The sequence below is a fragment of the Festucalex cinctus genome, chromosome 7 (genome assembly GCF_051991245.1).
Source record: "Festucalex cinctus isolate MCC-2025b chromosome 7, RoL_Fcin_1.0, whole genome shotgun sequence".
Lineage (NCBI taxonomy): Eukaryota > Metazoa > Chordata > Actinopteri > Syngnathiformes > Syngnathidae > Festucalex > Festucalex cinctus.
The window spans coordinates 1,663,614-1,677,930 of record NC_135417.1 but is presented as its reverse complement, the minus strand read 5'-3'; the positions used below and the strand labels follow the sequence as shown (position 1 = coordinate 1,677,930).

Genomic DNA, 14,317 nt, shown 5'->3' with positions numbered 1-14,317 from the left:
TTTGACCCAACATTTTGTGTTCATTCAATATGAATAATATGAATTGTTTCGGGTGCCTTTTTGACCCAATTTGGGGCAGTTGTAACCCAGCTGTTATTAGAGTGTGGAATCAGGACATTTCTGCGATATGCCACAACAATACTGTGTTTTTTTTTCATTCAATAATTGCACATTTTAGTGTTCATATTTTTGGTGATGGCTATTCCAAGAAGTTTATATCTCTTTGTTTTCTTGTATGAGATATTAAGGCTACTATACCAAAGCCTTAAGAGCTCTGTAGCGTTTTCAGTGGGTGCAATGAAAGCCCGCGCTGCATGTGCGTGCTCAAACAGTTTGAGGGGATACATCTTGAAAGCGAATTCCCGCGAAGCATCCTGCAGTCTCCAAACACCGACGCTTTGTTTTGACATCTCCCGTTCAGATCACGACAATAGAGGGCACTCATCCGCTGCTGGTGTTTGTCAATCCGAAGAGCGGTGGCAAACAGGGAGAGAGGTGAGCTCACAGTTTGTTTCTACAAAAGCAACCAAAAACTCCTCTGGATAGCCTCACAAGACCTGAGTTGTTTTTGCTGCTATTTGTTGTTTTTTTTGATACGTCAAAGATTTCAGAGGTCATCCTGAATTGAGTTGCTTTTCGCTGAAGATGGGTTGGGGTGTTAAGTACCTCATTTGTCTAGTATGCATGGTTCAAATCTAGATAAAATCTTCAAAATGAACCTAAAATGGCAGCTATAAACCAAGATGGTTGACTTCCTGTGCTTTTTCGGGCATGACCTTATTGACTTTTTTTGTGGGTCTTCTCGTAATTATATGCCTACTAAATTTCATGTTAATAAGTTAAAACTGTTTCAGACCTTGTTGAGCTAACTTACCGGTAATACACTTCTTTGTTTTATGGTGAGTCATCAAATTTGCTTCACCCACTTATTTACAATGACGACAGATCAAATGTTTCAATATTTAGTGTTGGCCATCTGTTTAGTTAGATAAACTTTGTAGTAATGGAACAAAAATGTCTGGGGTGAGTGCTTTCTTGAAGTCTTTTAAGGACCTGGAATTGGCCAAAAAATGGCAGTAAAATGATAATACTTCCTGTTTCTTATCAGGCAGACTTTTTTGCAAGTCTGTAATTGGAAGGCATGCCTACCACATTTCATGTTACTTGGTTAGACTGGCTTAATGGGATTAATGTAAAAAAAAAAAAAAAACAGACATTACTGGTGTAAATAGTTAGTTTTTGTGTGTGGGAAAGCCATCCAAAACGTAAGCTAATCGGGCCAAGGATAGTAAGCAATATAACGATGTTCACCCCACAATCCCACCTCATCGGGCTCTGATAACAAGTGTCGAAAGCAAAGGGTGTCATCTTTTGGCTCGCTTTGCTAGCGTCCCCCTCCTCGCTGTAACTCCGGGCTAATTGGGTTATTACTGAAACATCATCACTCGCTCCTTATTACGCCGGCCCCCCATTTGTTTAAATTATGAGATCAAAATATGACTTCAGCCAGTTGACATAATGAAATTGGAATTAAAATGAATTAGTCTTTCTAATGGCTTCTCCTCAAAGGGGTCTCAGGGTATGTCCCGCCCCGCCGCCGGCCAGTCCGTCTCGCCGCGTCACACTCGCGGGAGCGACTTGCCTTACGGGCTCATCGTGACAAATATGATTCATCATGGCTGCAATGTGACATTGGTGCCATATTTGGTCATGTGACATTTGCAGGCTCCACAACACGTTCAGTGTTACGTTTCTTCATTTGGTCACGTGACGTTTCAAAAGTACAGGAAGTTCAGTGATGATGTTGCCTTATTTGGTTATGTAACATTTCTACAGTAACTAAAGAATGCTCAGTTGGACTTTGTTGCCTTATTTGGTCACATAAAATTTCTACGGGGAATTCTGTGTGACATTGTTTTTTACCCCAGGAAATTCAGTGTGAGGGTGTTGCCTTATTTGGTCATACAATCATACATATCAACAGGAACTTGGGTGCTGTTGCCTTATTTGGTCATGTGACACTTCTGCAGGATCTACAGGAAGTTCCAGTACCTCCTAAACCCGAGACAGGTGTACAACCTGGCTAAGAATGGACCCATGCCCGGGTAAGCACTGCAGCCACATACAGTCAAATTCTTGACCTCCGCCAAGGCAGAACAACCTAAACATTTTTGTCTGTCATGTTTGTTTGGGAAGGCCATACTGTTCCAGTTCAGACTTGGTTTTAAAGAATCAAATTATCAATATAGAATCGATTTTTATTTCCGAGGCTGATATTGATTCATAAAACCATGAACCGATTATTTTAATATCTCTTTTTCCTATAAAATCAGAAGAAAATGTTCTTGAAATGTAGACACGTTGAACTTTAAGATAATTCAGAATGTTTTTAATTTATATTTACAATTATTGAATTAGAATTCTAAAAATATTTCCATCTCACTCTTGCTGAAATGAACGTGTTAATTTCATTAATAAATTAATGCATTTAACCAGTGAATGCCTCTGCAAAATTTTGGAAGATGGACTTTTTATCATGTCATTGATATTTAAGAAGATTCAACGTTTCATAATTAATAGGGATGTTCGATACCACTTTTTTTCAGACCGATACCGATACCAACTGCCGATACCAGTAGTACATTTTGACAAATAAAAAAAATCACTAAAAGATATTTTTAAACATATATTTGCTTTAATTTTGACCAGCAGTCACTCTTCAATAGTCTTAACGCTCACAAAAATGCTCTTTTAGTTTAAGATTCACAATTTTGAAGTATTTCCAAACCGGTGAAGTTTTGGTGAAAACTGCTGCAAGCTAGCGCCAGTTACACGCAAGTTACGTCTTCACCCTCTGCCGTCGGTCGCTTGTACTCGTCTGCGTCACGAGTACTCGAGTACTTGAAAAAAGGCTGGTATCGGCCCGATACCGATACCTGGTATCGGTACTCGCCCATCCCTAATAATTAATATCGTATTGAATTGACGTGAATCGAATCGTAAAAAATCAAACTGTTGTGGATCGACATCAAATCGATTGAGGAAATCTACACTGCACAAAAATGGCATTTTACTGTACTGTATTTATTGCGCAATAACCAGTCTCCGTTGCAATAACCTTATTAATTGATTGATTGAATTTTTAAGTTTTATTTTATTTTTTATTTTTTGGTCTTCCTGTCTACATGCATCTGTTCTTATTGCTGCTGGAAATATAAATTTCTCAGAGGGAGTCATCCCAAACGGATCAATAAAGTCAAGTCTAAGTCTCTAAGTTGAAATTAAGACTACTGCACTTGACCCTAATTCAAAGAAAAATGTAATTAAAAACTCCAGAATTTAATTTTAATGATAGAAGAACATTTCTCATGGCACATTGTCGTCTTCTCAGAGACAACCACAAGTACATTTTTCTTCTAACGTTGGAACAGGCGTGACAGGAAAGCATTGTGACGAGGACGCCGTTCAAATCTCATCTGCTTATTATTTTTTGTTTACAAATGCAGCGATATTCTGCAATGTCCGTGCATAATAACCAGCATCGCATGCGTGAGAGGCCCTCAGCGCTTCGGCGTGTCTTTGAGACGACATGTGATCCCGCATGCAGATGAGCAGCGAGACGATTTGGCCAGTACGACGTTTCCAGACGGCGGCCGTCTGTGATTAAGGCCATGAATGTTTGATTTCCATGCGTCGGGTTCCCCCTTCTTGGCCTTCGGCATCTGCCGTCGCCGTCGGCGCCGCCGCCGTGCCGCTTTGTTGTTTGGCTTCCATTAGCCGAGCTGCAGCGTCTTTATCGGGAATAAAAGCAGAGCGGCACACGGAATGCCGCTTCGTCGTCTTTGCCTTCCCTCGCAAAAAAGTCCAGAAATTTCCCAGTGACCTCGCCGCCGCATCCTGGTTAATATTTTCTCCGGCGAGTGGACACGGCAGGCCGCGCGCACGCCCTGCTGCTGTCAATTAGCTCCGCGGCTAACGCAATAAGCGCAAATGAAGTGTTTGCTTCTTGCTCTTTAAATGGGCCCAAAGTTGCCTTTCATGTGCGCGGCCGTCTGTTTGCCTCCTTAATGCGGTTTGCCCGTCCCGGTCGGGGTGTAATTGAGCGAGTCATTTCGCCGCCATGCGGGTCTTCATTCAGTTAGGGCTTTGTTATTGTGAAGGAACGGAAGACGTCCGACTGAACATTGGCCGTCGTGATCCGATTAGGCCCGCACCAGGCAGCGGATGAGTGATCGGCAATTTTATTATTATTATTAGAAGGGGCGCAGTGGCGTGGTGAGGACTCGTCAAGAGTTCTGATATATGGTCAAGTCATCTGTATCGCTGATTTGTGAATCTGCTTTAAAATGCCAATGACAGTCTCTAATTAGTCTGCAATTAATTTACTTGATTAGGAAACTTTACACTTGATCTGATCGGCTGGATTGGGATTGGCCGATATTTTACATTTCATGCAAAATCAGTGATTGGCTGTAATGTCTTAAGTTGCCTCATCATTGATCGTGAAATAAAACATGACATGAATTTTTTGTGTTTATTTATTTTTTTTCTTCATGCGTGTATGGCATTTTTTTCATCAGGGCTTGTGCAAAGATGTTCGCCAGACGTCAAACAGTTTTTTAACGGTCACGGTTTTTCTTGTCGCAAAGAAATTTTGAATCAAAAGAAATTTTGAAAAATCCCATATGCAGGGCTGGATTTAAAAAAAATAATAATAATTTATATCAAATCAATTTTCCTTTATTGATTCATAAAACCATGAAGCGATTATTTAAACATGAAATTTTTCCCATAAATCCTTAAAGGATCTTTGTGCAGTTTGTCATTTTTATTTTTATTTTTTTACTCGCGACTGCCACCTCTGCCCCAAAGTGTAACTGCAGCATCCGTCAGGCTCATTCATTGTGCGCGTACGAGTACACGCATGATCTTAAAGCGACAGCCACAGTTGACAAACGAAGACATGACTTCAAATGAGGTAATAAAAACTCCGCCCCTCCCCAAAGAAACTGTGGCGTGAACACACTCTACTATAAAGTGAAGTTAAAAGCTGAAAGGTGCAGTCAGGGTAAACCAGCCAGGGTTCGTCGTACTCATCTGGGCGTTGGTGAAGCATGCATGATGTAGAAAAAGCTTTAACATGACCTTTTTAAACGGCACAATGCACCTTTAAGAAAATAGAATTTTTAATGGCTGATTTTTTTTGTGTATCTCACTTGATATTTTTTTTTATTTAAGAAAGACCTGATTTATTGCACTTTAAGACAATTCAGAATATTTTAAGCTTATATTTACAGTTATTAAATTAGAGTTATGTAAATATTTTCATCTCATCCTTGCTGATGTTTGTGTAACACTTAACTGATTCTACCATTTTATTACTTTCATTCATAAACTAAATCATTTGACCAGTTATTGCCTCTGCAAAATTGACTTTGGAACACCATATTTGTGGCGTTTTTATCATGTCCTTGACATGTAAGAAGAATTGATGTCCCTTAATTTATCAATATCGGATTGAACTGAAGTGAATCGAATTGGGGAAAAATCAAAATTGGAACCAACTTAACTCTTGTGAATCTAAATCGAATCGATTGAGGAAATTAGAATCGATACCTTGCCCTAGCGACACAGCTGCGGTTCCCTGTATGACCTTGGTGGAGGTCATTCAAGCTACTCTCTTACTTTGTCACTGTCCAAGCTCTGTCCGTTCCTTGCAGGTTGAATTTCTTCCGAGATGTCCCTGATTTTCGGGTGCTGGCGTGCGGAGGGGACGGCACGGTGGGCTGGATCCTGGACTTTATTGGTACAGCACCCATTCACCACTTCCAGTGATTTTTACACTCTTGATGACATAAACAAGCTTAAACACCCTGTTTCTTATTTTGGCGGTTAAAAATGTTTTTTTTTTTCTCATCTATGTTGAAGGCAGACATCATTGTTATTGATGGTGTGTATGTAAACACTTTCATTACATGCGAGCGTGCGCGTTCAGGGGTGGTAAAATGGGATGATGAAATAACATATTAGTCATCATTTGGACCATTGGAAAGAAAACATAGAAGACAAAAAAAAAAATAGCCCGCTTGTCTTTATTTGGCCACAACTACGTCTTGTCTGTACAAGACAAGACGTACCAGCGCAAAACAAAACAAAAAATTGCCTCAATTTTTTATCAATCAAAACAAGAGCGAGGTAATAAGAGGGAACGGCTGTCGGACAAAACGTGCCTCTGGAAATAGACCACCATGTTGTTTACGTTAACTAGCACCAATACAGTACTCAAAATTGATTTTTTTTTCTGTCCTTTCTCTCACTTTGCTCTGATTGGTTGTAACTTTATTTCTTATTTTCTAGACAAGGCCAACTTGGGCAGGAACCCGCCTGTGTGTGTACTTCCGCTCGGCACAGGAAATGACCTGGCCAGATGTCTGCGCTGGGGAGGAGGTACTGGAAAAGAAACAGAGCCACAGAAGAGAACCACAACTCAGTCTACGTGCAACTGATTTTAGTCCAAGATCAAACCACGCATCTTCTTCTTTCACTTGCGTAGGCTACGAGGGCGAGAGCCTGCTCAAGATCCTGTGTGACATCGAGAACAGCAGCGAGGTGTTGTTGGACCGCTGGAAAATTGACGTCACGGCCACCGACAAGGACGAGCGGGGTGACCCGGTGCCGTACAGCATCGTAAACAACTACTTCTCCATCGGAGTGGTGAGTCGCGGAGCCGACTCGTATTTTGATTATTGTCAGAAGCACTCACAGCTCAAAGTCAATTCGAATAAAAATGCCACCAATGCAAATTCACTCAAACTTACACTTTTTATTTGTTCGTTGAACAAGCTCGTCGCTCAGTTTACTCGTACAGTCGTACCTTGAGGTATGAGCAACCTGAATTACATGTCCAAGTTTTTCAACGTACAAAACAGGTTAGAGATAGTCAAGGAGGCCGATAACCGATATTTGAAGCCGATATTCATTTTTAATAAAAAGGAGGGATTTTTTTTTTTAAACACAAATGCCAATCTTGACTTTGTTGTCATGTCTTCATTAAAGCATTAATGCTAATTGTAAAAAAAATAAAATAAAAAAAAAATAAAAAATAGGGAGCTCCCAAGGTTATCAGTATGTCTTAAAAAAATTACATGGAAACTTAAAGAAGTAAATACCATAGCTCTGTTTTTTCCAAAATTAAAATAAAAACTGAAATCTTAAAGGGATACTTGACTCATTGAGCCATTTTGAAGCAGTAAAAAGTTAATATTTTATCCAGAATGATTTTGATAACTTCATTTTTTTTCCATGTACAGTTAGTAATACCTTTAAAAAGTAATTTTACCACTTGCTGTCGACTGAAGATGACATCACCTGTGCTGAGGAAATAGGTAATGACCAATCATGGCTCAGTTTGCTGACCAAACCCAGAAAACAGGTGAGCCATGATTGTTCATGACCTACTTCCTTAGCACAGGTGATGTCATCATCAGTCGACAGCAACAGGAAAAAAATCTTTTTTAAAGGTATTAATTGCGCAAGAAAAAATAACAAAGTTATCAAATTCATTCTGCACAAAATATCTTTTTACTTCTGAATATGGCTCAATGAATCAAGTATCCCTTTAAACTTTCACATTTCTTTGCTTTCATGTTGAACAAAAACAAAAGCTTCAGAAGGTTCCCAGTGTCTGTAGTATCTCTTATAAAGTTAACTGAAAATGTAAATAAATAATTCCTTGAGATCCTCAGATTTTGAAAAAAGACCAATAAAATGCCCAATATCGTCCTGGTCTATCCCTAAAACATGTACATCAAGATACCACTGTAAAAAAAAAAGAAAAAAAAAAAGATACCACTGTATTCATTCATTCCCAACAGTCTATTGTCTTTATTTTGCAGTCTTGGCTGCACAGCTTCGAGTTTAATGTTGTTGTCCAATAAGATTTCAGCCTGCATGTCTTGCCATGTCATCAAACTCATCAACAAACCCTACATTAGAACACACCACCGTTGGCGATTACCCATATGGTTGGATATGTCACTGTTGTTAAAGTATTAAGATACAATAGTTCCTCTGCAAAACATACATTCCCTATTTACATAATGACACTGATGTCAGTCATTATGGATTAATGTCAGACAGGAAATCTAGTCATTGACATTTACAGGTGGCAGTGTAGTGCAGATGTACGTGATGAGTAGCCCGACAAAAAAGTATTTTTTATCTTGGAGATTGTGTTATATTGCATATAATGCTAAAAATAATGCTCATTCTTTGCGCCTGCACAAGCTTTGGCTCCGATAGTCATTACAAATTGCGCAGCATCAGCCAACAGGCGTGATGAGGACAAATGAAGTTGTTTGTGGGGGATTAAGAAGACTTTGAGCTCTCAATAGATTTGAGTGTCATATATTTTCTGACACATTTTACATCATTTTTTTTAGCGGGGGGTACAGTAAAGATTACCCGACAAGTCAAGCTAATAATTACCTCAGAGATTATGCTGATGGAAAGTAGATTGTTTCTATAATGACACGGGCCAAATCAAAAGATCAGCAGTCGCAAGCGCTAACCATGTCGCTTCATCACTTTGTACAAAAGTTCAGCCACGAGAAGTTGAAGGATATTTTTTAATCCACAAAAAGAATTTTCTATATACATTGTTGTATTAATCATGTATTAACACAAATTACTCACACTATTAATTTTGACCACAGATTATCCTTTAGCCTTGATAGCTGTTGTCTACGTTAAAGGTAGCACAGGTTGTGTGTGAGCAATAAAAATAATTTCATGCATTAAAGTAAAGCATTTAATGATTTTTTGTGTATGGCATTCAGAATATTTGTTCATGTCAAAATATTGGGATCTTTTTTATTTTTATTTTTTATTTTTTTATTTTAAATTATCCAAGTAATTAACTGATTCAAAAAAGAGGAGGATGAGCAGTGGATCAAAAAATGTCGAAAGAATTAACACAACAGGTGCTCTTCAAATTTGGCGGACAAAAAATATTGATAAAAAGCCTTTTTAGTTAAGTGATTAATCGTGATTAATCAAAATTCTAAGGTCTGATTAATCTGATTAAAGTTTTTTGCAACTAATCATTAACTATTGAAGTCATGATTAATTATGATTAAAAATTTGAATTGCCTGACACACTTATACATATATATATATATATATATATATATATATATATATATATATATTTATATATATATATATATGTATTAGGGCTGCACAATATTGTAAAAACAAGCGATATAGTTGCTGAATATAGCGATATCAATATTATTGCGATATGTAACATATACCTAAAGAAATGACACTTTTATTATCGAATGAAAGAATTACATTTTTTCAGGCGGCAAAATTAGCAAAGTAACTGTATTCTTAATTAATTGCAATTACCTCTTGATAATATTCAACCATTGAATGGTGGTGTACATTTTAGCATATAGTTCCATAGGAAACTTATTGCATGTCTTTGCGATATGCATATTCCATGAGCCAATATCGCGATATTGGTATTTTTTCGATATGTGTATAATAAAGCTATACTTTGTACAGTATGTACAAAACCTCCCATTTTTTTTATATGCACAAAAAGGACCTCTTTCTATATAGATTAAAAGAATGAACCATTTTTTTCCCTCCCAGATTCCACATGACATGCAACGATTTCAATCAGGGCTGAGAGACAGAACTAATCAGGGCGTGCGCTTCGCTAGCATAATGCAGTCAGTCGGCCTAATGACCGCGCCGCGCTCCTGTCGGCGGACATTACTCTCCCCACATGAAAGGCACATGAAAGGGCTGGCCGGGGCCTGCTCCTAATTGGACTAAAACTGTGAGCTATGAGAGGACATTACACATGTCCCGCATTAATTCGCCTGCCACGTTTTTGCATTGGTAATTATTTGAGGGCCCCGTAGCAGGTGACTGTAACCTGTCATGATCTTTGGCTTGTTGGTACGTGAAATTAAATAACCCTGTAACCAAATTTAATTTACACACTTGTTCAAGTAGTCAAAACATAATGGTGCTCCAAAAATTCATAGTTCCGACGTAAAGTCCCTGCAGTTTGAAAGTCCACGCGGGTATGGCCGAGCTTGACCTCCTTAAGTCGCCGCGTTGAAGCTTTCGGTGTTGCTTGTCAACGCTTCAACCCAAAGGGGAGACAACTAACCAGCTAACTAACTCCCTCCCGGCTCGCTGCTCTTGTCCTGTTTGTAAGAGGATCAAGTTCCCTCAGATACATCCATCATCTCACCTCTCCGTCTGGCGCGTCTGCAGGGAATCAGCCAAAACACTTCTTTTGGTCTTTTTGAGGAGACATCAAGAAGAAGAAGAAGAGGAGCCATTGATTTTTTTTTGTCTTCCTCTTTTTGGCTTCTGCTAAGTTTGTGCACTAGCAGGGGGTCCTCCTTGTGTTTCAGTAGTGCCACTCAAAAAAGGGGGTGGATCAAAACACATTGTTGGATGGGAGTAGGCGGAGGAGGTGATGGAGGAAAGGGGGGGGGGGGGGGGGGGGGGTGTTGAGAGGAACAAGCCCCCCCAAAAAGTTTGCGCTAACTCGCTTTCCGTATTCCTCAAAATTGTTATTGAGCCAGACAAGTTTGCTGAGTTCAGCCTCTTTTTTTTTTTTTTTTTTTTTTCCAAAGGCCTTGCCAGCATTTTGTGGCCGACACTTAGAAGTGTGAATTAAAGGAAATGTCAGCGTCCTCACTTGATTACTTTAAGCTTCGCCGTTCCAGCTCAACTCCATATTCTATTATTATGGTTTGAATAGCAAATAATAAGTAAATATTTAGTGTCACAGCAAAAACTAGTTACAGTACTGTTCATGTTAATTTTAGAAGAATTTTTCATATTTTATTAGAAATGTGGATTTCTTTCATATTTTATTAGAAATATTTTATATAGAAATGTGTGCCAAAGTACACTCTAAAAATAACTGGGCCAAAAATAACCTTTTTGAGTTGTTATTAAACAAATTAAATTAATAATCCACAAAGCAACCTAATTTTTTTTGGATTGTTTTGTGGTTTATTCGTTTGACGCAACTTTTTGGGTTAATTGATTCATTGAATTTTGTCAAAAATGAACTGACCCAACTTTTTGAGTTGTTTAAAAATCCAAACCGTTGGGTCAAATTAAATAATAACCCACAAACAACCTAATTTGTTGTTTTTTTTGTGGGTTTTTATTTATTTTGACCCAACTTTTAGGGTAAACTGAATAACCCAATTGAACTGAGTCAAAAATAAACTGACCCAACCTTTTGAGTTGCTTAAAAATCCAAACCGTTGGGTCAAATTAAATAATAACCCACAAACAACCTAATTTGTTGGGTTGTTTTGTGGGTTATTTATTCATTTGAGCCAATTTTTGGGGTAAATTAAATAACCCAATTCAACTGGATCAAAAATGAATCGACCCAACTTTTGGAGTTATATAACCCAAAAAGTTTGTAAAATGTAATTAATAAACCATAAAGCAACCAAATTTTTGTGTTGTTTTGTCGGTTATTTATTTGACCCAACTTTTGGGGTTAATTGAATAACCCAAAAAGTTGAGTTGGTCCCCTTTTGACCCAATTTGGATTATTTTTGACCCAACTGTCTTTCGAGTGTGCAAACATTTTCACCTCAGTTTTACAGTATCAGGCTCCACCTCTTTTTTTTTGGAATGATGAACGTGTCAACCAAAGAACTAAACTGTGGCTTACGTAATGTACAAAAAGACAAAATTAAGTTACTTTAGATTACATATAAAATGTAATACTAGTCATGGTAGTCCAATCTATTGACTTTGATATTTAAACAAGTAAAATTGCGAGTAAACTCCCCCCTCAAAAGTTTGGTTTCTTAAATGATCCGAGCCGACGGCGTGTTAATTAATACGCTAGCGTCTGCATCGGTGACGCCTCTTTTAGTCGAGTTCACACTTTCTCCGCCACCAGTCCGCGGCTTCTGCTCGGGAGGCTGCGAAAGAGGGTGAGAGGGCGGTCAAGAGTGACAGAGGAGAAGAAGAAGGGAAGGGAAGGGAACGGAAAACGGTTTCCACCGTGTCTGTAGCCTCCTGGAGCTGTGATTATCGGTGACGTGTGTTTGGTTAATTAGCTGCTAAGACGGCGGAGCCTCCGTCGTCAGGCCTTCTCGTGTCAATAGCGAGCCGCCTCTCCTCGCGCCGAGGTGTAAGCGCACGCCACGTAGCGCCCTGTTAATGAGCAAGAAGTTGCCTCAAATATCATCATGAGGAGATCCAACAATCACGCAATTTGCTACTGTAAGATGGCGATTCAATGCAAGTCTTGCCTATTTGCAGACATACAATACCATACAGTTATTTATTGTTTAGATGCAGTATAAATAAAGTTTTCTCTATTGGGTAAGTAATGGATGTAAAAGTTAAATACAACTGAACTATAACTCAACAAATGTAATGTACTGGATTACAAAGAAGTGAAATCCACCATTTGAGACGATAAATCAGTGATTATTTTGCATACCAATAGAGGGAAGCTTACATATCACATCATTAGCCTAAGAGTTCCATAGCCGTTTCTTATGTTGAGAGGGAACGTAAGTAAAGTATTTCTAATACAACGGCTGCGTAAACTCGTTTTTTTCTTCTCTTGAATTGTCAGAATCTTCCTTTAGCACCCGAAGCCAATGATGTATGGTGGCCTTTGTCCGACTTCAAACTGAACAAAATTGCTTTACCTGAGCTTGTGTGATGTTACAAGCACTCAATCAGTGCCCAAGAGAAAGAAAATCTTTTAAGACTGCTTAAATGTGCATTTTTTTATTGAGACATTGACGTTTTACTTCAATTTAAAGGGGAAGTCGGCTAAACCCATTACAAAAAAAAAAAATCTTGACATTATGTTCTATGCAGCCCCACTAGTCTAAATACAGTATTCTGGTTAATATTGTGTTAGTGGAATATGAGTTAAGCATCAGAATCTAGCCGTTTTTATCCACCTCAAGGAGTGGCCATTTTGCCACTTGCTGTCGCTTGAAAATGACATCACAGTTGCTCAGATCCCAGGTAACAACCAATCACAGCTCCGGTTCAGTAAAGAGGTGAGCTGTGATTGGTTGTTGCCTGAGCAACTGTGATGTCATTTTCACTCGACAGCAAGTGGCAAAATGGCCGCCCCTTGAGGTCTCAGGTAACAACCAATCACAGCTCCGGTTCAGTAAAGAGGTGAGCTGTGATTGGTTGTTGCCTGAGCAACTGTGATGTCATTATAAGTTTGACAGCAAGTGGCAAAATGGCCGCCCCCTGAGATGGATAAAAACGGCTGGATTTTGCCACAAAACTCATTTTCCACAAATGTTGTAAATCTGAATGTCACGTTTAGACCAGTGAGCTCACATTATCGTCAAGAAACGTTTGAGGTTGACATCCCCTTTAAACTATATTTATGTGTTAATTAATGGACAGTATTTATATTTATGTAAAAAGTTGTTAAAACCCATAGCAGACTTTCTATAGCGGAGTTTCCGTGACCAAAAATAGATACGTGTTACCAAATAATCTAATCACTAATGTAAATTTCACCTTCATCTGACATAAATGCTAAGCTAAAGTTGCTTCATATTGTTGAGCAAATGTGTCTGTATAAATAAACATTTTTAATAATGCATCAAAATTCCGCTTTGCAGGACGCCTCCATCGCACATCGTTTTCACGTGATGAGGGAGAAGCACCCGGAGAAATTTAACAGCAGGTAGGTAACATGCAATTATCGTCCCCTTGTTATATTTGAAGGGGTCCTCGAGGATTTTGCTAATAATACGCACTGAAGTGAGAGGTTGCTGATTTCAAGGTTTTATGACATCGTTGTTGTTTGAGGATCTCTGAGGGAGGAGCTAAGTTAGCTAATTGTTGGTGGAATGTTCTTGGTGGGTGTGTCTTTAATTCTAGTAAAATGAATAAGGAAAAAAAAAGTTAGTTTGACTTGTAATGGCCAATGACATGAATGGTCTCCACTGCTTGTGATAATAGTGGGAAAAAAAGCTACATTTTCCACTGTGTTGTTTGGGGGAAAATAGGTAAGAGCAGTGTGCAATTAACCCAATGGATCGTCACATGTGGCTCCTCCCTCCCTCTCTCCCTGGCGACCCGCTGTTTAGCGTCTCCGCTGATGACGAATGGCCGCTCCTCATATTTAGCCTTTGTGATGAGCTGCAGGAGACGTGTTCACCTTTCGCAGGCGGACAAATGTGGCATCTCCAGTATGTTTCCATCAATATTTAAACGTCTGCCCATACGTCTCCACTAGCGCCGGGGAGTCATCCAGGCC

General features: G+C 39.0%; 1 protein-coding gene across 2 annotated transcripts in view; it reads left to right on the top strand.

Annotated features, from left to right (window-relative positions):
• dgkb (diacylglycerol kinase, beta) overlaps positions 1-14,317 on the top strand; it is a 59,216-nt gene that overhangs the window by 20,751 nt on the left and 24,148 nt on the right. For both annotated transcript variants that reach the window (XM_077527257.1, XM_077527258.1), the window contains exons 15-20: positions 422-495; positions 2,031-2,105; positions 5,721-5,806; positions 6,358-6,447; positions 6,554-6,714; positions 13,677-13,741. In XM_077527257.1, the coding sequence (XP_077383383.1) occupies positions 422-495; positions 2,031-2,105; positions 5,721-5,806; positions 6,358-6,447; positions 6,554-6,714; positions 13,677-13,741 (551 nt within the window). The remainder of the gene's footprint in view (positions 1-421; positions 496-2,030; positions 2,106-5,720; positions 5,807-6,357; positions 6,448-6,553; positions 6,715-13,676; positions 13,742-14,317) is intronic.